This window comes from Bombus vancouverensis, chromosome 10 (genome assembly GCF_051014615.1).
Source record: "Bombus vancouverensis nearcticus chromosome 10, iyBomVanc1_principal, whole genome shotgun sequence".
Classification (NCBI taxonomy): Eukaryota; Metazoa; Arthropoda; class Insecta; order Hymenoptera; family Apidae; genus Bombus; species Bombus vancouverensis.
Window position 1 is genome coordinate 14,074,463 of NC_134920.1, and position 27,213 is coordinate 14,101,675.

The window sequence follows — 27,213 nt, forward strand, 5'->3', positions numbered from 1 at the left end:
CGTTGACTTCTTTCGTCAGTTTTTACCTAAATCGTATGTAATTAAAGCTGCACGTAAATACCTACTCATCCTTGCCTCCATCGGCATTTTAAAACTTGAATAAATCTAATATTTTCGATTAAGAAACACTATGTAACGTCGATAACGAAAATCCATGTTTAAAATGAACGATATTAACTACCATAAATATATATATTTCATAAAGTATAACTTTAATGTTCATATTTTATACAAAAGTATCTTGTCAATGAAATAAAGTTGGCGTCATTGAACGATCGTTGAATAAACATTCGAACAAATCGCTTTCATATCCATTGAATTATAAATTACATTTAACATCTAATTAAAGTCGGATTAATAATCGAATTATCTATAAAAGGAAAAGCAAGGTGATCGAGTGTACTTAACTGATTGATTTGCTTCATGTACATAATAGCAATGCTGCGTTCTTCTCTTACTAGAAAGTACATTCTATTAACAATTCGTTTCGAAATCTACACATAACGAAATTATTAATAATTAAATTATAACAACTAGATCGAAGAGAAAGAACGTGCAAATTAATGAAATTAATATCGTATCTGCAGATGCGTTAACACTGATAAATATTTGCGATTCGGGTTGATTGAAAATTATCGAACAATTTATAAAGTATCGATAAATGATTATAAATTAAGCCTACGACACGTAAGAATAAGTTAAATTTAAAATAATTAAGTAAATTCGTAGACTCGCATCTATCAACTTACAAAAATACGTTTGAGAAATTTGTATAAATAGGAAAACGCTTCAAGTAGGCAAGCAACGAATAGTCACGAATAGAGTCGCGAATAAATAGTACTTGCTAACAGTATGCACCTGGTGATTGTCGATAATTGCGAGAGTTCTTGCATTACAGAACTCTAACGATGATGATAGTTAAGAATGCGAAACCGTAGGAATTATTATAGGTGTTAGCAGGAATAATATGGTTTCCTCATACAGAACACGTAAGTTTACACAGCAGGTACGATTAAAAGCGGATTTTCGTCGTAAATCATTAAATATCGCTAAATATTCAGCAGAAATGTAACTAATACTGAAAGTATCGCGATAATATGACAAAATGTGTCGAGTAGTTTAAAATATTTTACGTTATTTATATATTTAGAAAAGAGCAACCTGTCATTTGTGTAATTTTTATAGAATTGAAATTCAAAAAGTTCCATACGTTCAAGGGCTAGCTTAGAATAATATTTGCAAGCGCGATCGAATGTTATGAAATAGGTTTCAATTATGTATGGATGTTGCAAAAAAGAAAATAGTAATTTCATCAAGGTTAAGTTGTTTATTAATAGATTAACAACAGCGATAGATAAGAGGCATTTCAAGGAGAAAATACTTTTAACTTCAAAGAGATAAAATTTAACGCTTGCTAAATCTTCGGTGAACAATCCTTAAACAGATCTGAAAACTTTCTACAAGATGGATACGATTTCTAACTTTTTAGATAAAAGAAGTGAAAATAATAATCGTAAAATTGGAAAATAAAAACAAACGATGCCATATTTTAACCTGATATTCATCTACAGTTATAGTTTAGTGTCTAGCGCTTAAATGATAAATTAGAGTGTAATAGCTAATAACATATCTAGAAGAATATAAAAACTAAGCGCAGCACGGCCTGATGAAGATTATAAATATGATTAGGTACGTGATAATCATCTAGTTAAATTATAGTATAAATTAGAAAATAGATGTCAGCGATCAACGGAAATTTCAATCACAAAATACTATAGTAGGTAGTATTATAGTTATCGAATAGCAATTGAAATTTAGCTTTCTGTCAAAGCTACTAAACATATTACAGAACGATTTAATCGAAATACTTATTTTTCGATAAACTTGAAATTGAATTTTGTCCCTTTTGGTCGGATGAAAACTTTACTTTAAAACAGTTATTCAGCTTCGAACACTTAGTTTCATTGCGAATCAAAAAATAGTAACAGATACGTGCAACGCCTGTTAATAAATTTCACAAAGTCATTTTCTACTCATACGTTATACAATCTTAAACGATTGATTTGATACAGGAGCAGGGCCATGGTTTTCGGATAATCGTTTTCAGGTAATCGTACGAGACAGTACGCTTTATACTAACCTGTTTTATAAATATCAAACAAGAGCCAAGTGTCTAAATAGAAAGAGTAACATTAGAGGACGTACTTTGAACAGCCGAATGGGCAAGGTTGTCGAAGATCGAAAGACGGCTAACCGAGGCGCGTGTTATCATGACTCGTCAACTGGAGATTTTCATCTCCAGGTTGCCAGCTTTTCGAGGACACATAAGGAAAGCGAACTAGTAATCAGCCACGGCGGTCGAGAAAGAAGAGATCGTAAAATTATGCAATGACTTTGACAATTTATACCGCTCGTGGTTTACGAGCAATAAGTTACTTTACAGTGTCGTTTAAATCGCCAAATATTTTGAGCTAAATGATAAAAATCTTATCAATCGTCTGTACATAATAAAACGAAATTCTTTTTTAACGTATAGCGCATCCATTGTTTGTAGATATAGACTACCCCGTCGATCGTATTTAGATTTTTCTACTTTACGCGACCGCGCGTTATATAATTTTAATAAGCATTTTTAATCGTGCCCTTGTAGGTCTTGCAAGTTTTCACTGTACTTTGGATGGTCATCTCGCGCGAATACACAGTTCCGTTCGGTTAATCGGTTGCTCGTTAATTTGGGAATCATATTTTTTATGAGATTACCGAGACCAATAGATGGATGTCCTAATAATTAGAAACAAGAGTATACGTACATTTCGACATGTCGTTAATTTGCATAGTTCCGAAAGTCGTGAGAAGCGGAATTTAACGAAAACCTTGTAAGCAAATTCACCAAGATTTTATCAGCTAAACGTGGAAAAGTTAATTTCTAAATAGGTAAGACTCGATAGGAAATGAGGAGAAATGATAGGTTGATAATTGAATTGACGATACTTAACTACAATTTCATATCCATCGACAAAGAATGACAAAATTTAGAAATGTGAAAAAATCTGGTACCAGTCGTTCTGATATTTCTAGCGCCGAGTATAAATAAGATTAGAAGAAAGATCGGATGGAATTCTTTAGCGGTTTAATTTCTTTTAAAAATTTAATAAAATCCATTATCTCTTATTCTCTGTCCTTCGATGTATAGGAAGATTTTAGCATTCTATTTATAGATGATGCTATTTTCACGATCAAGACCGAGAAAACGAGTATCGCACAACATTCAGCCGAGGGGCACGATTGATCTATGAACTCGCGATTACGCTAAACTGCGTGCTACTTGCCTATATAATACGTACGATTGCCAGAAAGTTATCACGGTTTCAGTTACCGGGTAAGAAAATAAGAACGTTGGAAACTCTTCTACCGTAGAACGTAATACATACTGCCGCGTCTTTCTAGCATCAAAGTCTCCGATCAACACGTTGCACGCTATAGCGTTTGCTTTTACATTTTCAAAAGTCTTGTCGAAGCTGTACAACTCACAATTACATAAAGCGAAATAAGTAAATTACTAATAATATTTACAAAAATTCAAGTGCAAGCATTTGTGGCGTTCTAACATATTTTCGATAGTAATAATTAAATACTAGCATAACTATATACTATATATGCTGTTTGTGCTGCTCTTGTAGTGCGCGTATGATCAAGGCTCACCATTTGTAATTTCATTTCTTACATAATTATTCCTAGTCGATCGAAAGCTGATTAACTTTTACTCGAAATATTCTTTTGTCAAATTATCGGAAGTGTCTGAAAAACCGTGCTACAGTCTGTATATACATGTATATATATTTATGCAGAAAAAATATGGCATGACAGAAATTCCATTAAATAGATGACTAAGTACCTAAAACTTGGGATTCCCCGAGTCGCCTGATTTAAGGAAATGTCTTTGGAATAGCGTATTAATCCGTTCTCGATGTGGAATCTCTATCGATATACGTGTATTACCCACCGAATATTTCGAAGCACAAGATTATCGAATATCACGAAAGAAAGAAAACAAGACGAATTTCAAAAGATCGACAAGAAACGTAACTTATGCTCGGTGACGAAGCGATTTCATAGAATCGTTACCCGCCCTTGAAACGAGAGTGAAATTTTTCGAAGACAAATCGAAGGACGAGCTCGTCGGTATCTCGGGTTTAAATCACGTTCCGCCTACTTATATATGTTGATTATCTTATATACGTTGATATTCAGGTGCGTTCAGTGCGTTCTTCGCTTTATTTGCTTTCAAATTTTTCACTTTATAGTGACACAAAGTAACATACATACTACTTACTAGACTATTCTAAAACTAGAAAATTCAAAAATTGTTAATGTCTCCGAGAACGAGCTTCGCAATTGATAAACGGTAAAACGTAATTATCTTGGAAACTGGACTATTCTTTGTTCTTTTCTTACTAATTTCTATTCACGATTAATTACGAGTTTTTTCAATTAAATTTTGTTCCACGAGATTATTCGCGTTTCGTATTGGTATCGTATTCACTGTCTCGATCTAACGATTTCAAAATTTCACGTTAGTTTCGTAACTGAAACATCCACGATTTAAGAAAACCAGCGATCTTACGATTAGTTTTAATTTAGCATCGATGTATGTTCGATATTAGAAATATGCATCTGTAAATTGTAAACGAGCACACCAGGTCGAAAAAATTAAATGAACGGAAGATCGTACGTTTTCAACGTATTATCCTACTTTCATAACGATATACGTTGTTTTTAAAGTATTACGTGAATATAGTATCGCATCCTCGTTCCCAGAGTAACCTTTCACTCTAACGCAAGTCGATCCTGCTTCGATGATATGTCCAACTTTCCTTTCGGATACTCTAGCGACTATCATAAGTGTGGATTAATATTTCGGCACAAGTCAACCATTTATATAATTTTTCCATTACATATCCAGCTATAGGATGACTCGATAAGAAGTACCGTCCTTTAGTTTCAACGAAGCAAACGTTTTAACGTTTTAAGAAAATATCGACAACCCATTGAAACGAGAAACCACCGTTTACGAGGAATAACGCTTCTTTCGTATTTGCGTCAAATTTAGGAAATTTTCCAACCATAGACAAATACGATCCGGTTGAAAATGACCCAAAAAGCACGGTGCGATCAACTTCGTTTCGGGACGCGTTCGAAGAAAGAGAGAGTGGAGAGGATGAGAAAGGTGAGGGATAAGCGAGAAAGGTGAAGGATAATGAGACACGGGAAAAAACGTGACTAAAGAGAAGTTCTAGGAAGGTATAACATATCGAGGAAACTTTGCCTGTCAAGGTTACCAGGGCAACGCTAATGGTCTGTCAACCAGCTGGTACCTTAAATATACGAGGAAGGACGTCATTTTAATAATTTCACAACGGTTGGGAAAAGTGGAATCGTCGGAAATATCGCGATGCTTATCGTCTGATAAAGCAAACGAGGCATACAAACTATGGCGTACATAGCGGACAAGTAAAATGAATTAAATTTTGTTGTCTCTATACCATGTAATTTAATTAAAAGCGTAAACAGTAATAATATAGGAAGTATAGTGGTACGTTTGTAGAAGAGTAGAATCAAACGATCTAATTTTATAATTACATAAAGTAGAATCTTCCGTTGCTAAAACTTTATTATCCATATCTACTCGTTATATGAAATCGCTATAACATCCAAACGTTCTACTTTCTCGACGTAATATCTGCTAGTAAGAGACGCCTTTTTCCGTTATAGATAGCATTATGCGTACGGTGTGGTTTTCATACCTGCAAAACATCTTACTAAAATACGAAATATGAAGTTTTACTAAGAAACAGTATCGACTCAACGCATAAGAAACTATATTTCATTCTGTGATAGATGAATGTTTATTTCATAAACGACGAACATATACACTGTGCTACAGAGCAAATTTACCACGCAAAGTGAAGCAGCAAACGAAATATTGAGATTCGAAGATTCGAGGTACAAGAAGTATATAACTTTGCAGAGTCGCTTATATTTTGTATTAAAATGTTTACGTAATTCAACAGACAAAAAAGTAGGACCCTTAAATGTATAAACAAACTATCAGTTTTCTCTATTCTTGTTTGAATAACTGAAATTTAATGTTCCAAGGATGTTTGTTCCATTTCTCAATAACTATTTAATTACATTTAATCGTTGCGATTTAATGTTATATTTAATATTTATTATCTTTAATCATTTTGCCTGTTTTGAGTATACGCAAAATGAAACATCGTTGAAAGTACTCGGTTCCTAAAGATTCGAGTCATCTTGTTCTAATTGCGACATAAAATTACGAAATGGTTACTCGTAATTTTAACCTGTTTCTACTGTATTAGGCGCAATCTTAGAAACTGTAGGAGTGCATAAAGCGAGGTGACATTATCGCTAAATCTAAATGTACAAGATGACACGCAACGTACATTATGAAGACATAGATACATTTAATTCTTATAATATACATTTCATATTTAAACGTTCATGTAAACTTTACGAAACTTTCTCTTTAACAAAATCCTTTTTATCGTATCATTAAATAATTGCACGATTCTCGTTCGAATGTCACGAGGTAGTATTTTCAGGGCACGCTAAATGTAACAGGATTATCTAACGATACATCGTTTTAACGAGATAGTTACTATGACTCAGAATGTTATGTCATCGAAATTCATCGGAAGCTACTTTACATTATTATTTTACATTTCTTGAAGTAGGAAAAAGATGATATATACAAGCGATAAAAAAGAAGTAAAATTCACGCGAATTACAATATAATGCGTAAGACATATTAATGTTTTTCAAACTGATGCTGATATTTCGATAAAGTGATTTGTTAATTCGATTATTCTATTTGTTTGTACTTTGCAGGTAGATTGTCAGCGATTTTCATAGGAATTTTAACGCTTGTGATCGGTATCATATTGAGCAGCATTCCTTGGGTGGATTATATCATATTAAAGGTAGGTAATCACAGATTTTTTCATGTATGATTTATTATCGAATACAACCCGCCATAAAGTAACGTAACAAATACAAAATTGTTACCTTTTTTCTTAACATTAGTTTTTATATCAATCGGTTCTGCGAGTTAGCGCAACGGATAACGTTATAGATATCCTACACGAGGAACAGTCATATTTGTTAAAGCTACATATCGAGTCTAACTGCTTTATAATTTTATTTGAAAAATGTAAAAAAAGATCAATCATTTAGCTAGACTCGCGGCTTCGTTGAATCGAGACATTGAAAACATCGTTTAACGAAATTTCATTTCAAGTTTATGTTTGCAGTTGGTATCGGTATCAAATAATACTAATGTTCAATGTCTAAATGAACAGTTCGAATGTGTACAAATCTTGAATTACTGGTATTAACAAGAACTGGAATTTATTTCGTGGCCGGCCTTGAACTTTCACGAAGAACAAGCTAAATTATATACATGGAATTTATAGGTTCCGCTGACAATATTAATTTCCGATTGTACTTTCCAATCGGTTTCCGTATTTATTGCTTCGCGGTATCGATTGTTTTTATCTTCTCCATCTTTGCTTTCACTTAACTAGTTGTATATAAACATAAGTACATAAACTAGTTGTACGTGTTTAGCGTATTTGTTTTAGCTTTAGATTCTATCGAGTTGTTTCAACATCTATTCTGTGTACAACGTTGTATTTTTCCGTCTAGCAACTGCGATTATGGAATGGTTCTCTTTCGTTTCAATACTGGCAGAAGCCGGGGGTAGTTAGACTGACAAAAGTATACATATTCAACGTAACTAACGCAGAAAACTTTTTGCAATATAACGAGAAGCCAAAATTGCAAGAAATTGGTCCATTCGTATATAAGTAAGTACGTCGATGAAGTAATATAAAAACTAATACCCCAACGATACTTTACTTTTTATTTTATTTTTCTCTAAAATCTTAAATCTTATTCGATTTTCTCCAAAAGTCATAAAATTTAATTTATAAGTTCAACTTACGATGATTTATGTAATTGTGAATAATTAACTTGAGAAATACGATTGTTTTTATATCTCTTTTTTATTTTTATAAATATACAAGTATTTGTAGTTTCAAATCACAAAATACTTGTAGTTCTCACAATTTATAGAAACGGAATTGCACGCTTTGAATCCTCGTGGAATTTCGGTTCGATATTTTGATCGATAGTTCCACGTAGTAATCGCAGTTCGATGAATTTTTAATTGTCTAATTAGTAATTATTTTAGAATGCTTGCAATATTTTTTTTACGGAAAATAATTTCGATCGATCTATTTATAAGTTTTCTTGTAAGAGGTCTAAAGGCAATTCGTTCTCTATATAGATGGAATTAAGTATGTTAAGATTCCAAATTTAGACTATTACGTATTTTTCGGCTTGTTTATATTGTTAGACCGAAGAAAATATTTTATTAAAGTATTTCAAACTTATAATTTACAGAGAAGATATGGAAAAGGTAAATATCGTTTTCCATAATAATGGTACTGTAAGTTATCAACACAAGAAGATATTAAACTTTGTACCAGAAATGTCGAAAGACAAGAACCTTAAAGTAATAGTACCAAACATTCCGTTATTAGTAAGTAAATTTTTCTTATAACATACAAATTTGAGAGTAGTGGAAAGATTTATTCTGGAATTTTATAATTACGCTTTAAATATATATCAATGTAAATTATCGATGATATCGTAAAATATAAAAATACGCCACGTCGTTAACGTTACTTTACTAAAATATTTTTCTTTTTTTTATACAATAGCTTTTATGCAGATATCGACACATTCGAAAATGCGTTTCAAAATCTAAACGATTTCAACGAAAGAACTTTCTATCTGATACTGGCGTGCGTCGCATTATTTTTCAGACGTTGTCGACACAAAGCAAAGGACTACCTCGAATTATTAATTTGGGATTACACATGTTTTTGGGAGGAATGCGGATGACGCCGTTTGTTCCGGTAACTGCCGAACAACTTGTTTTTGGATACGACGATCCGCTAGTTAGCATCGCACATCAATTTTTTCCGAAAACGAGACGTCCCATGAGTCAAATGGGGCTTCTACTTGGGGTAATTACAAAAATATGCGATCGATGTAGCGTATGCAATTAAAGTACAGATAAAAGATATAAAATTGAAATATAGAAGATTGATCGTTTATTTTTAAATATGATTAATTAATTATTTTTTTACGGTATTTTGTAGGTATCGCATAAAAGAAACGAAATGAATTTTTTTTATTTTTATGATAGGTATAATGACGATAACTTTAATTACAGAGGAATGGCACGTTAGAAGAAGTGTCCACTATTTTTACGGGGCATACGGATATGAAAGAGTTTGGATTAATAAATCGTTTAAACGGATTAGATCGTTTGCCATATTGGCCAAATTCACCTTGCGATTCCATTCGAGCTTCAGAAGGTAGATTTAACTAATTCAATCGTTGCTTATCCTATAGGCGAATTATTTATTATTACATTTGATAAATTTAAGCGCACCTCTAAGCGATTAGATTCTAGACGTAATACGTTTAAGTGCTCCACTTATAGAAATTATAACGAAAAAATACCAACTGCTACAATTAATATCTTTTTTCTAGTATAACGTATAATAAATTCGTACGTTACGTTATAACAACATATTTATTACCCATAGGATCGTTTTTTCCACCCCGTGATAAAACTGGTTCAGATATCGTATATATTTGGGACAAAGATCTTTGTCGCACTTTACCTTTGCAATATCGTGGTCCGGTTAAAAAATCAGGAATCAAAGCAGATTTATATACACCGCCTGATTCTGTGTTTGGACGTCCCAATGAAACTAGTCCAGAAAATGAATGCTTCTGTTCAGATGACATGTCCACCTGTCCTTTTAATGGATTGCAAAATATCAGTCCTTGTCAGTACAGTAAGTACTAACTAAACTGTACTACGCGTGTAACTGTGATACCCAACAAACAAACTGAAAACTGTTTTTTGTTAAATTTGATTAATTCGGTAGAATATATCTATATTTTTACGAGCGTGTAAAAATCAAAAGTATCGTAAAATATTTTCCGAGAACGAAATTATCTATATAACACGCAGCAAACTTTCATTTTATTATTACTTAAACTACTATTAATATTTCAGCTGCACCTGTTTACCTTTCCTTTCCGCATTTCTACAAAGCTGATCCCAAGTTATTAGACGCAGTACACGGATTAAAACCAAATCGGGACATACATGAAACTTACTTTAAAATTCAACCGGTAAGTAATTTTCAAAACAAAAAAAAAAAAAAAAAGAAATAAAAGTATCGTATAAGAAGACGAATAACATCAGATTTGTAATTATATGCTAAATGCAATTTAATCCTCCATGAACGAAATCTCTTGTTTACTTATAAAAGAACGAGGAAAAGATTACAATTGATTGTAATTTTTTGCTTCGATCCAAAATCTATAAACTGTTAATCGTCACGAACGAATCGTTGGACGAATCGCTGGAATGATAATACGTCGACGAAATACTATAAGATCGATGATGAAATAAAATAGAATTTAAAAAATAACATACGAATGTGTGTAGCTTATAAGCCACGTAACGTTAATATAATCGATATCTATAACGCGTATACTACAGCGCAACTTGTTTGATTTATAGAAACTTGGCGTGCCGTTGGAAGGAAAAGTGCGCGTTCAGTTAAACCTAAAGGTGGAACACCAACCATACATCGGCGTGGTGTCGAATTTTCCCGACATAGTATTTCCTATTATGTGGGTCGAAGAGGGTATCGAAGAACTGACACCTTCTATCCGCAGATGGATCTATTTAGCAACAACATTTAGCGACGTTGCTGCCCCTTGTACCTCGTACGGATTAATTCTAGTCGGTATAACAATCGTATTCGCGGTTTTCGTGAAGGCTTACAACAACGTGATGTTTACTCACGAAGCGATCGAACTAGGTAAACGAACCATAAGAAGAGGTTCCACGTTGTTAGTAAATGGACAGCACAAGTTATTAATTACACGAGAACAATACGTTTTGCTCAGTAACGATAACGACGAGAAGTCAGCAAGAATAGAATAAATGTCTAGCTGTAATAGTAATACGATTGTATCTGTAACGATTAAACGAATAGTATTGGATTCACATTCGGATGAGTAATCGCGAACAGCGGCGACGAGTAATCGCGTAAATCGCCTCGTAGCATAGGATTTCTAATCGTTTGATACTATAGACCAAAGTTTTCCTTCCAATTACCTGAAGAATAGTTTGATGTATATCGATTGCAATAGCATGGGTTTGGCAAACATTCGACGATCACCTACACATTCTTTTTTAATCTTTCTCTTTTCTTCGACCGTATCTGTGATTTCATCTTTTTATTTATATCGTCGATGTACGAAACAGATCGTGCTTGGACGAACAGAAACGGGTAACAAAGCGGTCAAAGAATAATGTTCGAGAAGTTTAGTGGCTACAAAAAGTATTTGCTTCTTTTTCCAATAAAGCATTTTTATCAGTTTCTTATCAGATTCTACATAGCATTTTCATAATACGTATCAAACTTTTATCCTCGTATAAAAGTACTACTAAATAATACGAAATATAAGATATTTGGTTTGTAAGAGTAGGCCTCGGTGTGATGCAGAAGGGACTGTCTTAATTCTCCATCGAGCTATTAATCTATACGCATAAAAAAGAAACTAATTTTTGGAATTTTTGTCAGCCTGTTGGTTATTGTTGCGTCGTATTTCTTAAAAAATCGAACCCTTTTATAATTTGTTGTTCTTTTCTTTTCTTTTCTCCTCTCATTTTACTCCTCCTCTTACAGGACCTAATCAAACAGCGTCTAAATGCAATAATAGATAGAGTGTTGTGCAAATACCTTTTCTAATCACTGTATATATATACGTTCAACGAATTTGTTTAACTACGATAGAGTACGCGTTGTACATAAAGTTACTTCTGCACGATAATTAACAAGTGGAATATTAGTACTATGTATGTATGTGTATGCTAGTTGTTAATAGCAAGCGATTGCCAAGACTCAATGAAGGCATGTAGGAATACGATTGATATTATCGAATAATATTAATGAATATGTTTGATTTTTATTATTTAGGGTTTTGTTGTTTTTAGAATCATAAGAGACAAAATCGAAGAGTTCGTTAAAATTTCAACGCCTGCGATTGGATCTTCGAATATCACTAAAAATAATGTTCCAAGTGAAAATCACATATAATAATATACATATGCATTACATTTTACAGCTGGCAACCAATAAAATTTACTTACTCATAAAATAATACTTTATAAAAGTAATATGTCATTTAATTAGTTTCGTTATAGGCATATTTCAGTAGGTCTAAAAGATATACTTGAGAACAACTTAAACAACGATCAAAATTTTTATGATTTTAATCGTTCGTAAAAGTACGTAATTTTGCGCTTTATTGTATTTTTAGGTCGTTCGTTCAATTGGTAAGTGAATTATTGTTACTGATAATAAAATTTATTACAATTTTATATGCTATATATTCTATGTTTTTGTTGAAACAAGTAATATGGGTTAACTTTATATCTGAAAATACGTGGATTAACATTAACGTGTGAATTTTTTAAATAAAGTTTTATTTGCATCACTGAAAAAAATAATTAACTTATCTACTACTATAATTATTATTATTTATTATAACTTAAATTTAAAAATACGCATTACAAAACACAATTAACAAAGTTATATCAGATTGTATTTAGAATATTACCGAGTGTGCAAAGAATTGTAAGCTAAACGATTCCTTTGTAAAAAAATTTTATACTTTAGAACATGCTTGACTTGAGCTGAAGTACGCATTTGGATATAGCACTATACAACGGTATCACATTTTAGATAAAGCCCAGCAGTTTATTATAACGCAAGGATAATATTATATTTACATTTTTAATCGACGATAATCTTCGTTCAATAAATTTTACTATTCTTGCTATGCTATAAATTACACATTACAAAAAAATGATGAGGTTTATATCACGTCAAACTTTTTATAAGAATATAAATAATAATATAATTATTTAAAAGTTATCGTACTAAATTAGATGAATGTTTAGAATTTTTTTAATGTTTAAATATTGGTGTTATTTTCCACATGTTAGTGGTAAGAACGTTAGCGTGAAAAGAATTTACATTTTTGAAAATTAATTCTGAAAATAATACATGTATATTTTGAAAAAAAAAACTCGGAAGAATAAAATATCATATTACAATTTATCCGATGATGTCGAGTCTCTTATCTTAATTACGTTCTCGTATTCTGTAATTCGTCGATTTCGTAATTCGTGCTTAATAGCGTTTTATTATTTACATGCACAGATATGTTCTACACATCCTTAATAAACTACCGATTGTGAGCTAAAGTTGCTCTATATAGATAGGTATTTCTATTGGACACGTGGACTCTGTAGCCGTTTCGATACACAGCAATTACGAACGAACGAAGTACTAATACGTTAGTTTTGCTGTTGAATAATTTATACAGAATAAAGGTGTCTTAATTAAGAATACACCTATAAATTATAATTAGTGCAATACACTTTTCTTTTGCTTCTCTTAAGTTCTTTTTTAGGATTATAGATATTTTATAAATTCATTTGATTTTTAAATTTAAAGTATTCAAGCCGATCTTATCAATAATTTCTAAAGAAAATTATCTGAGGGGACATGTCGCTAGCAACGGAGGTATGGTAGTTAATGAAGTAGGCTCTCTTAAATTAAGTTTATGCAGTTCTTCGTCCGCTTTGTTATGTTTCAACTCTTGCTGAGTGTACAAGAATTTGTTCCACTCGTCGATTCTTGGATGCGCTAGATGCTATATTTACAGAAACATATATATTTACAATTTTCAATGTCGAAGAATAATTAGCAAGTGAATTAAACGATATATCGATAATTTAAAATAATTATTTACGAAGCTAAATTAGTCAAATACTAGATTAATAAAAAGTAATATTACCTCAGCAACATCGTACACCCAAATCTTTCCAGTATCATCGCCAACGGTTACGTGTAAACCGCTCGGTGTCCATGAAACTCTGTTAAGAGCCGGAGAACCATTGATCACAATACTAGCGGTGGGTACTTCAGTATCTTGATTCAGATTCCATAAATCTAATCGTCCTGAATCGTCTACCGCGGCAAACAGAGCTGGATGGGTCGGCGACCACGCAACGTCATAAACATAATCACCATTGTGCTCGAAAGAATATAGAGGTTTGCTCTCCTTAAGACTCCAGAGCTTAATCGTCCAATCGATGGACGACGTCAAGAATAGATGTGAGAAATCTATTCCACCTTGTACAGCATGCGTGCTGATTCCTGTAACTGGTCCTTGATGACCTTCGTAAGAATCTAATACACCAGCTTTTGTACCATGACGACAAGCTATCGAACAAATACAGAGAGTTAGAACGGTTTGTAGGTTAATTATTAATTTAATTTCTTTTCACGAAATTCGTTTACCGGAATATACAGTTCCTTCTTCGCTGCCTACAACGAAATTATTAACATCGCCATGGGGGAACGCCAAACAAGTGGCGGCAATTGCCTTCGATTGTTTAGTGTGAAGCTCCAATGTCTCTTGCGGCTGTGACAACATGTCCAAACTCCAGGAGCACAGTTTGCCATCGGTCGATATGCTTATCAAATTGTGCGCGTTTTGTGCCCCAACAACGTTTAGACAATATACAGGATGCTGAAGATAAGAACTAAGATATGTATATCGATCATCGAAAGCAATCGTCGAGACAAGTCACGTTTACACCATCATGGATCAAATTTTCATCCTTTACGGTACATTCTGTATTATTTTACAGATCAATAAAGTTAAATAAATGCAATTAAATCGTTATTATCATTCAACGTTAGGCGACGACGATATTAAAACAAAATTCATCTGGACTGAAATTTCACCGATGACAGTAAAGTGACTTTTTATCAAACGACTTACAGTATGCGCGCTTGCTGATAGTGGAGTACGTTGAATAGGAGTTCTCTTTTGCACTCTATTGTCCCAGAGAACGATTTGGCCGGAATAAGTACCTCCTAAGATTAAATTAGGATGAAATCTTGCAAACGTGGTCGACATAACCGGAGACTGACAATGGAAAATAAATTCCGGTGTTGTTTTCTTAAACTTTGTGTTCCAAACCAAACACACCCCATCGGGATCATTTGGAGTGTCATCGTTATTATTATAGGAGGCTGCAAGAAGTTCCGGAAACTGAGGTGACCAATCCATCGAGGTCACACAACGATTACGAGACCATCGATCGCAGAAGAACCATCGATTTAACCACAAACGCTGATGACTCTTTTCGTCCCTATAATTAGCGAATGATTGGTGTACAGTAATTAGAATAATTAAATCCTAATGTTAAATAACATTTATCTTTACTCACATTCCATCTTCGCCATCCATGGTACCGGTATAATCGCTATAAATATTAACGGATTCTCCTAATGCCCTTTCCACAATTCTACTAGTACGATCAAGGAATCGTTGAAAATCTTCGGATAGTATAATCATTTGTTTCTCTTCTTCGCTGAGTTCTTGTACTGTAAATTAGTATTTATATAATTAATTATATAGTTTGGTCCCGGTAAAAACTATTTCGATTGCTTTCAACGAAGATCGAAAGAATATTCGGATACGAAAGGCTCCGTGTTGTATAATTTAAGACAAAAAAAAAATCACCTTCTTTAGGTTTTTCTTTTTCCTTTTCTTGCTCCACTTGTGTGACCGCTGGCTGCACTTCCTTAACCTGTGGCAAACCATGGGGAAGAATTCCAGGAGGAAGCTTGCTTTGGAAACCATCCATATGCGGCAAACTGTTCTCTTCGTCTTCGGCTTGGCCATCATCAAATGTCAAAACTGTGGTGAATAAGCTGGTTCCGCCACGAGTACCCTAACTTGGATATATCTATCTACCTCTGGCAAATGCCCTACTTTAAGAATTCGAATGTTCTACGTTGAAAAAAAAAGAAGAAAAAGATAGCTATACTATCTCGTAACGCTACATGATAAACGTCATTGGCATCTCCTACAAGATATTCTACGTAAAATAATAATTGGAAGAACCTATCGCGTTAAAATCCGAACTAGGACAAAAATGCATAAAAGTAAAGAGCAAAACCGCGATGCATTCGTATATTTGTGCAAGTTGTGCAACTCTTATATTGATTATTACGCTTAACTTTGAAACGTATTAGCTACCATGTAATTGAAACGTCACAAAAAATAAAATAAACTTTTTGCAAATAAAGAAACTGTGAAAGCGTCGAGTTTAAGGGATGCAACTCTCTTTCAAAAGTTTTCGTAAAAGCGTATAAAAGTTACGTATGTGTATACAAACAATAATATAAGAATAATAACTGATTGAAAGATGAAAAATTATACAGATATTAGGAGAGGCGACTAGGTTGAATCACATGCATTGACATTAGTCACGTATGTATAAGAAGGTGGACTGCTTGTTGGTGGATTACGTAAATAAAAATCGGATTTTAATCTGAGATATTTTACGATTGACATGAAAATCATCCGAAAACATATCTCTCCACCCTTCGTTTTAGCATAAATGCAGATGAAATGGAAGAATGAGCCGAAGTAAATGAAAGATCGATCGATGATTTTTTAAGTGAAGTATACGTTACGTTATACTGTAGGTATATAAAACATCGATTCATAAATGCTTTCAATATCAGTACCCATTAACGAATAGAGCTCTCTTTTTTCTCCTCAACTTTTGAACATCGAAGATTATACAGAATCAAAAAATAAAAATACAAAAATTGTGATATGTTAACGCAACTTCCCAAGTCTCATGCAGCAGCTAGAGAATATGTAATTTATATAAGAACAAAAAAAAATATTAAAAAAAATGTTCTAGTTCATATTTATACTTCAAGAAGAAAGAAAAAAAGAAGAAAAAAAGAAGAAAAAAAAAGAAAAGAAAATTGCCTCTAAGTGAGAAACGAAATGAAAATGATAACGATGATTTATTATATTGTACTTCGATCATGCGTAGTGAAATATGACGAATGATTGAACAAAACCATAAAATTGTATGTATGACATCTACGCATGCAGGACAAATGAAGCAAGTTTTTACAATTATGAAACAAAACCATAGAAAACTACTTAACAATCTGATGATTTATCAAGCAAGTTCGAGTGTAATTTGATAGTACAAGTTCCCTCCTTTCAGTGCATACAAATACAATAACTGAATAGAAGAAAAAAAACGAACAAAAAATTATTGGTCGAATGCAATTTTGTGAAAATGAATATAATCCTTGTATCGGTGATATTAATTAGGTAGAGTGAATCGTCTCTAGAGAGGATTACCTACCTGTAAATTCGTCCTCCCATTCTAAACCAGGATTTAGATTGTACTCGTCTTGAAGGAGGGAAAAGAAAATGTCAATCAATCACGTGTTTTATCATGTTAGTTATGTTTGTATCTAATTTCACGTCTCTCATAGAAAATTATTGATGTATGCCACGAAAATATATTTACATACATATCCTTCATGGATATAAGAAAACCTGTTAATTATTCTAAAAAAATAGCACGCGAAGTATACGCTATAAATAGCCTATCGATTAATTTTGAATCCATTAGCATTTTGATCGAACAGTTACAATTACGTATAAGATCTATTCGTTAATGTTTTCTCCTTTATCATGCAAGATACATCAACAATTAGCTAGAAAGATTGAAATGGTAATATTGGATTGGAGACGATAATATTAATTATAAATATATTTATATACATGCAAATAGTATAGTAATATACCCTATAAACATCATCATATTTGTTAACAAGATTATGCTCTAAAGGGATCGATAAACAATGTAAAACTTTTTCTGATCTTTGTATAAAATACCTATTATATACCTTTAAATTTGATTTTATAACAAAATTCGTCATCTTCGCAATATATACATACTGAATTAATAAATCCATTTCTTATCACATTTTTTTCTAATATTAATTTTTGCAAATTAAATCGACGATACACGTACATCTTACGAAATTGCAATCCCTTTAGGCTTTTCAACAAACTTCAGTTAAAAATCATCATATATACGTATACTGTAATCTCTTTATTCGTTTACAACTACGTCGCTAATTTAACGATCTAAGGGAATAGTAATTTTTTAATAAATCGATTACATCGTAAAACGCAATATTACAAATTTTGGGAAATAAGTTTTTGTAGAACAACAACAACAAAAAAAAAAAAAAAAAGAGGGAAGAAGAAACGAAGACGAAGACGAAGAATATTGACAAAATTGAAATATTTTAACATAATAGACTGACATCTCCGACTATTATTAATTTACATAAATGAATTCACCATATTCCAATCCGTTTGAAAGATATGAAATAAAAATAGCTTTTATTAAAAGAAAAGTATTATCACAAAGTTTAAATAATACGAAGAGACGTTTTATCGGAAGAAAAATATTAATAACATTTGAAATACGTATTATTTTCACAAAATGTATTTCTATGTGAACAAACAATTTCTAATTTTTACTAATTCAATGAACTTTCTTGCTATATCATTTTCACAAAAAACGAAACCGTGCTGTTAAAAAGCAACATCTGCAAATCGAACTTTTGCGACACTAAAAGCTCAAGCCACAGAACTCGTTGCTGTGTGTTCTTTTCTTCTATTTAAAAAAAAGAAAACTTTGTTTATACAATATTTACCAACTTTAACACCATATGTTACCCGCTCCCATGTTAGTATACTGCAGTAACCCAAGTAACTACGAAAACTATAACCGTGAAATCGCGTCGAGAACTCTGGAAGGTGCGTTAAGTTGTGACAAGATTTGTCAATGGATATTCACACAATAAAATATTTTTTGTTTCAGACAATCCCAGTTTCAAACAATATCGAATAATTCGATAAATTGTTTAAGTGTACTCTTTATTATAAAATCTTATCAAATATCAGAATGTTAAAAATGTCTATAGTTTACTTTATAAACTTTTATAGTGCGAAAAATTTGTATTAATGAAAAAATTGGCAAGGATTACTTGATACAGTTTTACCAGCAAATATGATTTTATTCTGTAAGAATTACTCTATACTATAATTATGTTATAATTCGAGAAATATTTCGGTTAATAGAAAAGATATCATTAAGCGTAATAGAAATATAAATAAAATAGAAAATTTAAATTTTTTACGATAGAATTTTTTAACTCTGTCTGTAAATGGATAGTTAAGTACTCCAAAGGTAGTCTACAAATTTTCAAAATATATTTATTTAACGCTAACGAATATAAAGGCTAAATATTTTTACTATGTATTTAAAGTATCGGAAACATGGAATTACATTTTGCAATTCAACTTCTGTACAATAATCTTTCGTATGTGTTCTGTACATTGTGTTTTGCATATAAATTGGTTTCCAATTTTTAACAAGTATTTAGTATTATTATACTTCGAAATGTAAAATTTATACATTTATGCGTGTTTATTTCTTCTCATTTAAGTATCTATAGTGCATGCTTTCATAAATGTATAAATGTTAAAATATTTCCGTTTCAGAATCGGGATGTCAGATAAATTCTCAAAAAAATGATAAATACAGAAACTAAAGATAGAATACACCAATAAAAAAAAAAAAATATTGATATAAGAAGTAAAAGAGCCAAAAAGTCCAAAGCAAGATATAAGGTAGCGAAGATATTCTAGATTCTGGGTGGAGAGTCATTTTGTATGTCTACAATACTGATAAATTTTATTCAAATATAGCTCACTTCGCTATTAAACTTTTACATGAATGCTTGAGCTGAAGAGAAAGGTAGAAAGAAAGAGGCAGAGAGAGAGAGAGAGAAAAGAGAGAGAGAGAGAGAGTGCATTCTCTAGCTTACTAGCTAATCCATGTAATGGTTCTCTTACCTTTAAAATTTATTATAATTTTAAAAATTTAGATTTTCGCATATGGAATTCATCTTTTACATATCTATTCCGTCCTAATGCTTTAAATTTGTATCTCGTTTACATTTTACATATTGTCAATTCTAAGAGAATAAATGAAATATATCTAAACCTAAATCTGAACCTAAAACTTGTTGAAAACCAAGAGAAATCATAACTTACCGTAATAGTCGAATGCATGAGCTGAGAAGAGGAGGGAAAAAAATTGCACTTAGTTACAATCTTTTAAGAATGCACTACACTAATAGCACCTCTCTACACTCAGACCATAAGCATTTTAAGAGAAAAAAGTTTCGATAATAAAATATCTAGAAAAAATCAAATAAAAAGAAAACAATATACGATACTTTTGCGCCAAATGTCTATAATTGGAATTGGATTAAATAATATGTTTCATTCTTACTAACTTATTTCAAAGCATTTATAGCATTTTTTCTTATTAAAATTTATATTGCACGTGCTCGGTAAAAATATATTTGCCTTTATAAAAATAAGTTATTTCTTATAATCGTTTGTTAGATACTAAATAGAACTGAAGTTTTAATCGTACTAAGGAAAAAAAGAAAAAGAAAAAACAAAAAAAGAATTTTATACGCTGAATGTAGTTAGGTGGATATAGATTTGTAAATTTTTATATTGTGCTGTGCTGCGGTTCCTACGCGTAAGAGGAAACATACATATTCAATACTTCTTGCATTATTGAAATACGATTCAAACAGTATAATTTCAATCTTTGCCGTAATTCAACACCTCTTAAATTTTGTACTGACTATGTTTAACAAGAAGTTATAAAACATTTCTTATCGAATGTGACTACCAATGGATGCTTTTAATAAGCAATATTCAATATCTCACTTACATTCCTTGTCACACTTATTTCCACCCCCCTAAGTTTCTCAGAAATAAATTTTGCTATAAATTGTTCGAAATAAAAGTTTTGTTAGAGTACTAGACAAGTTTATAATGCACTACATTTTGCACACTATAATAGATAAAAAACAATAGACATGACATACAAACATTTTTGAACATAATATCCCTTTTTAAGTACTAAACAAAATACTAAGTAACTGGATTTCTAATATGTTATAATAATTGTTACAATTAAAACAATATTGCTTTCTACGGATATTCATATTCACAAATTATTAAAGCATCAATAATAATCATCTATCTGTTTGCTATAATAAATTTAATGCTAGCGCATATGAGTCAAGGTATACTAAATTATTGTTGTAATAAACTTTAAATTTTCCCAACAAACAGGACGCCTAATGTTAATATATTGTATAACTTTAATAGACTGTTAGTATATTATTAAATTAAATTATATAAAGCATGTTAGAAGCCTATTTATGCAAACAAGTGGACGTTGTATATGGTAGTGATAGATAAAATATATATATTACAACTGCATAATGTCAGAAAACTAAAATTTTTAATATTCTTTAAAAATTCCTTTCTTCTACTTAATACAGCTGAAAATATTTTTACTTAACTCAACTTTACTCTCTATTGTACTCAATTCAGAGATTAAAATGGGAAATTTCTAAATTCTTAATATTTCAATACATCTATATATCTTGTATATCTATCTCCATATACAATACTTGTAAATTAACTGAGATTGTAGAATCAATCAAATATAATCATCGTTCGGTTCAATTTTGATAATATTCGATACTGCATAGAAATACGAATAGAAAAGTTGATAAAAGTTAATATAAATAGAAACTATTATCAGTTTTGATTCTACACTCCTCTGTTGCGAATATAGATATCTGTGTATCTACCTCTATTATATATTGTTGTACAACAATTATAGGAAAGGTAATAAAAAGAAGACAGAACATACATAGGTAGTTTGGTGCAGACCCACCTTTCCTGGGACGCCACCAGTCAGTCTCAAAGTAGCCTGCGGAGTAAGAGTGAGTTGGTGTTGTTGTTGAACAGGAGGAGTAGATGGTGTATGCAGAAGAAGATGCGGACAGTCCTTATGTCCAACACCAGTTGATTTGACCGTTTGTATCGCAAGACAATGGAATACGCGTATATTTAATAATGCCGCAAGTTCAGTTAGGTAACGGGACACGCATGTAACACGTAATATATCCCACATTTTTATACCAAATATCTTTCTTAAGTTTAACAATCATAAATAAAATAATACTTTATTATTAGAAACACTAAAAAAGTAAACTTTATTATAAAAAAATATATTTCAACGAATTATGTTTTATTTTAAGAATGATATATTCAAAAATATTACTGTTTAGTATTTGAATAATTCAAAAAATTTGTAGTAAAGTAGGTGGTATAAGAAATGGAATTATTAAAAAACCCCAACTTTTCGACAGTTTTTATAAATGTTTATATAATTAAGAAGAAAATTCCAAGATAAATAAAAGATTAAGAATCATAACCAACTGAAATTGCGGTTTAATAAAACGAAAGTGAAAATAAAAAAAGGAAATAGTTTCCATCACCAAGAAAAATAATATTTGTTTCCATAACCCGATTTTGTTAAGTGTTATCCATTTCTACTAATACTTCTTCTACAAAGTATGTAAAAGTGTACAAATAAAAACATTACAACATCCACTATATAATTGTTAGAATACCCTTACATAATATACTTGAATATCACGATAGACTTATTATTTCCTCAATAACATTAAATTTACATTAAAAGCACAATCTTCTTTGTTATTATTCTTATTAATGGTAACAACAAAACATTATTAAAGATAAATGAATTCACTTGTTAATATATGCAAAAACTGTTCAAGCAGATATCTTATATTCATGACTATAGTTATTCTTTTTTAAGTGTTGAAAACTGCTGGAAACTTAGTTCAACAAAAGCTAATACACACAATAAAAAAATAGACAAATAAAACACCAGTATTGCTACAAATATGTGACATGCTATTTTTAAGTATGAACAAACTTTAAGAATATGTAAGTTTCCTCATTAGTTAAAATTAATCATAAAATACAACATAAATAAGTAAACCAATTCTCATTATTATCACAATAAAATCAAGATCACAAATAAAATAATGTGACTGGTTGTGTGTTATTACACAATGTATGTATTATTACATCTGGCTATGGTATTAGGTACCTATTAATATTGTCAGTAATGGCATATATGTTTTAAAAATATACATTCTTATATACACCACCCACTTTACCATATTCAACCATATATAGGCATATGTGAAAGTGATAGCATTTTTCAAAATACTAAAAAGGTATCAAACATTTTATAATCCTTTGTATTCTTCTGTGAACATAATTAATAAATTTAGATATTTAATATCTTCTAATCTTCAAAATTCAACTATAATGATTTTCAATCTTTAATAATGCATAGAGGAAAACAAGCTATAAGTTAGGATGAAAAAATTATCCTTATTTACAAAAATCTTATTGTGTAAGATTTTTTTACTAACTTTACTAACTTTACCTACTATACCAACTAACAAATATATATTGATTTGAATTTATCGATGAATATACCGATCCAACCAAAATCTTGGTCACAGAATAGCTAATTTTTTATAGAAAAACATTTTTATAAAAACGTTTGCTTTCTTAGAACAAAAATGGATTAAAAATTCAATTAAAATCAGATAATTGATCAGCACTTATCATCGAATAACCCACTATCTTTATCTATGCCTAAATATTATGAGACCAAAATAATTCTAATCCTTATTGTTATTTTACAAGCTTGATAATGTTCTTTCTTGTGTCATCGGATTACATCTATTCATCAATGCATCAAACTATAGTAATAGGGAATTTTATTCAATTATAACAATTGTAAAGATATATTAAATGTCTTATATCGTAAATAAATGTAATCATACGTGATCGAGTAACTACTAAAAGTTGATTTTTTTCTATAAAAAGCTGTGAGAAAAATTTTTTTTATACGGACGGATCTACTCCTTTTGTAATTCAACTACTAATTTTCTTTCTTTTTTTTTAACTTTAATTCTTTACTATGAAGAAATATAAATTTACATTTATACGAATCTATTATGAAATTGACAATTTTAGAATACAAAGGATTAACAATCGATGCAATAAATAACTAAATATATAAATGTGACTGAATAAAAAATATATAATAATAACATATATTTCATTATAATCAATTCATTCTTTATAAACGTCAAAAAGATTATATTTTCTTATATTCGTGTGATATTTTAATTCGATTAAATTAACATTAGCGTAACACAAATATTAAAATGTTTTAAATGATTATATATAGTTCTAAATTCACAATTAAGAGCAACACAAAAGTGCAATTATTTAAAAATTGAATATAGTGACTCACCGTCGTGAGATGTGTGCGATGTTTGAATAGTTTGTGTTTGTTTGGTATAAACAACTGGTTCTTTCGGAGGAATATTGGTATGTGCCACAGAAACAATCGTTAGTTCCCGATTCTTCTTCCTAGCACTGCTGCTATCAAAAAAATGATAGAAATTAAATAATCCAATATATATCTTTATATAAAATATACGAAGAACTATCCAATATAATATAAATACCTCTGAGCAGAATTTATACTGGATGGCTGTAAACTAGCATCAGGAGTAGCATTAGCACTTTGTTCTGGAGTCAAAGAATTCATACTAGATAAACTGGATAAGACATCTGCGAACAAAATAAGTTGTGTCAAAGTAATATCTATGAAACTAAAATAAACATAACATTAAAATTTAATTATTTACCTGACACTGGTGCTACACCCAAGGATGAAAGCATAGCATCCAATTCTTTCCGATGATCTTTATCCGTTCCTGCAGCACGAACTGTAGCTTCCTCAACCTTTAATACAAAATTTTAAGAGATACATAAACATGTAAAATGATTAAGAACATTAAATTTAAATAAAAATTTCTTACATCTTTCTGTTCTTTTTCTCTTCTACGTCTTTCCTTTTCTTCTCTAATAGCCTGAAGTTTGGCTTTTTTTCTTTCAAGTTCTGCTTTTCTGTCAGACATCATTGTGCTACTTTCTTAACACCTAAACAATATTCGACAATATAACATTAACAAAAAACTTTGAGGCTATACGAAGAGATTTTGATCATTATTAGGATTATAAAATCCTTGACAGGTTTCACGAAATTTATTAACGGAACTTCAACCGGATTTACTGCGATTATTGATTTCTGTTCTATGACGTCAGTTTTAGGTCAATTTTTGTCCCGTGATAAATATATATATATATATAAATAATAAATATTCGCAGATATGAAAAAGCAAACGATTTAAAAATTGAAAAATGTGGTATAGATATGAGTAACACAATAATTAATATTCATGTTACAACGTTCTGCACTGAATTCAATGAAGAATGTCCATCTGTCATGTAATAATATTTACGCAATGAATTAATTCGAAACTTTCCATTTTAGTTAGAAAAACGTAGAATACATTCACCTTTTATCGTGCAACGTATTTCACAGGTACGAATGCCAAAAATGATTGTAGTTTCGATTTCTACATCATCTAATCGACCCGCCCGACATGCAAACCTTTTGCATTGCAACAACAACGCCACGGTATCAATGTTTGGTACTAAGTACTAACGGAATACTCGATACGATTTCCTGCATGTCCATATATGTGATTTGTAAATGTTTTCGATAGATGGCGGTAAAGAAATCTTCTATGGGCCGCTATATATATGTATCTGTATTTTATAAAATTATTCTTGTATTTAGCAAGAAAAGACAAACGTTAATGTTGAGATACATATACACATATATTTGCAAGTAATATGTCCTCGATAATTTTCTCAAAAAGTCCAAAATTATCTTTTCACAATTTACAAAAAAGATCACGAATTGCAAATAAAGATTTCATAAACATTTGTTCTAAATTAAGCATACTAGTTTTAAAGCTGTTATAATGTAATTGAGAATCTTGTTACACAAATAGAATCAACATTTCTTAAATCAGAAATATGTATGCACATATGTATATACTATGCGCATTATGCATGTCATGTACAATGTATACATTTGATTTTATGATTCATATTGCTCTTTGCGCACTCTTGCGGTAGGAATAGAATCAAAATATTTTACGAGTTTAATTTGAACGCGTCGTGTGTGTGTGTATTCAAAATAGCGATCGTTGTTCTTTTTTCTCCTCATTTAACGAAGTTTTCATTAGGCATCATAAGCAAGTAAGTGTCATTGACGTACTTTTAATACATTAATCGATACAGTAGAGTACTTTGTAGAGTATTCCCCACAGAAAAGTATTAACCTATTTATGTCGAAAAACTATTAGTTTAGTAGATAGATTAACTTTACTTTGTCAAATTCGGCGCATGAAAGACAAGAAAACGTAAACATACGTAAACGTAAACATAAGAATACTGCTCTGCGTCTTTTCCTCTTTTTCACACGTTAAATTTCATATAAACCTACGTATATGTTATATTACATATACATAAATATATACAAGTATATGTTGTAATATATGAGCATTGAATATAGGCGCCAAATTCAAATATTCAACGGTATATAAATAATTCTAACTATCGAAGATGCACTGAATCGATAAAGTAAAGTTTTTAAATAGTATTTTTAAATACTAAAGTATAGCAATGTGTAAATATAAGCAATAATGTTTTTTGGTTTATACTATACTTGGTGGATACTATAATATGTATATTATGTATATATATACTTGATGAGAATGAAACAAAAATTTGAATGTACAATGTATGATGCACATGTATGTGATATAAAATGTTAAATCATATATTAATTTATACTTATTTCAAATGTTTTGATAATTCGATTCTTATCGCAATATTGATAATATTATCTTATACAGGATATTTCGATACGGGTAATACAATCGGATATGGGTGAATTTCTCATGAAAAAATAGTTCGAAACTACAGAATAGCGACTTTTTATTTGCTGCTTCATTTTTGAGAAAAGTAATTTAATTTAAAAAAGAATTTGAATTTCCCGTAAAAAATTCCTCCTACTCCTAGAATTCCTATAATAAACATCTGTAAGAATCGATTCTGGAACCGTTCTGGAACCGACCTAGAATCAAAAAATAATCCACCGAGATAGAAAGATCCCTCGTAGCAATT

At 30.9% G+C, this 27,213-nt stretch overlaps 2 protein-coding genes across 35 annotated transcripts in view; one reads left to right on the forward strand and one right to left on the reverse strand.

Moving 5' to 3' along the window:
• The window catches only part of dsb (scavenger receptor class B member debris buster), a 38,550-nt gene extending 26,730 nt beyond the window's left edge, over nt 1-11,820 (forward strand). Inside the window, exons 3-10 of the mRNA XM_033346306.2 lie at nt 6,913-7,004; nt 7,729-7,889; nt 8,488-8,626; nt 8,913-9,116; nt 9,326-9,470; nt 9,705-9,959; nt 10,184-10,302; nt 10,697-11,820. Of these exons, the coding sequence (XP_033202197.1) occupies nt 6,913-7,004; nt 7,729-7,889; nt 8,488-8,626; nt 8,913-9,116; nt 9,326-9,470; nt 9,705-9,959; nt 10,184-10,302; nt 10,697-11,125 (1,544 nt within the window). The 3' untranslated portion in view covers nt 11,126-11,820. The remainder of the gene's footprint in view (nt 1-6,912; nt 7,005-7,728; nt 7,890-8,487; nt 8,627-8,912; nt 9,117-9,325; nt 9,471-9,704; nt 9,960-10,183; nt 10,303-10,696) is intronic.
• Nucleotides 11,821-13,237: 1,417 nt separating this feature from the next.
• Nucleotides 13,238-25,667, reverse strand: sw (cytoplasmic dynein 1 intermediate chain short wing). 34 transcript variants are annotated; one of them, XM_033346278.2, is made up of 14 exons: nt 25,533-25,667; nt 24,993-25,113; nt 24,819-24,915; nt 24,636-24,741; nt 24,419-24,546; nt 21,920-21,979; nt 20,227-20,247; nt 17,450-17,497; nt 15,793-15,969; nt 15,497-15,653; nt 15,046-15,418; nt 14,559-14,790; nt 14,053-14,480; nt 13,238-13,908 (listed from the first exon to the last, which is right to left on the reverse strand). In XM_033346278.2, the coding sequence occupies exons 2-14, from the start codon at nt 25,092-25,094 to the stop codon at nt 13,747-13,749; spliced, it is 2,091 nt and encodes a 696-aa protein (XP_033202169.1). In that variant the 5' UTR covers nt 25,095-25,113; nt 25,533-25,667; the 3' UTR covers nt 13,238-13,746. The 34 variants fall into 34 exon arrangements, with proteins under 34 accessions (XP_033202169.1, XP_033202155.1, XP_033202175.1 ...); XM_033346264.2 differs by having other exon boundaries at nt 21,920-22,057; XM_033346284.2 differs by having other exon boundaries at nt 15,793-15,945; nt 21,944-21,979; nt 24,419-24,549.
• Nucleotides 25,668-27,213: the final 1,546 nt, after the last annotated feature.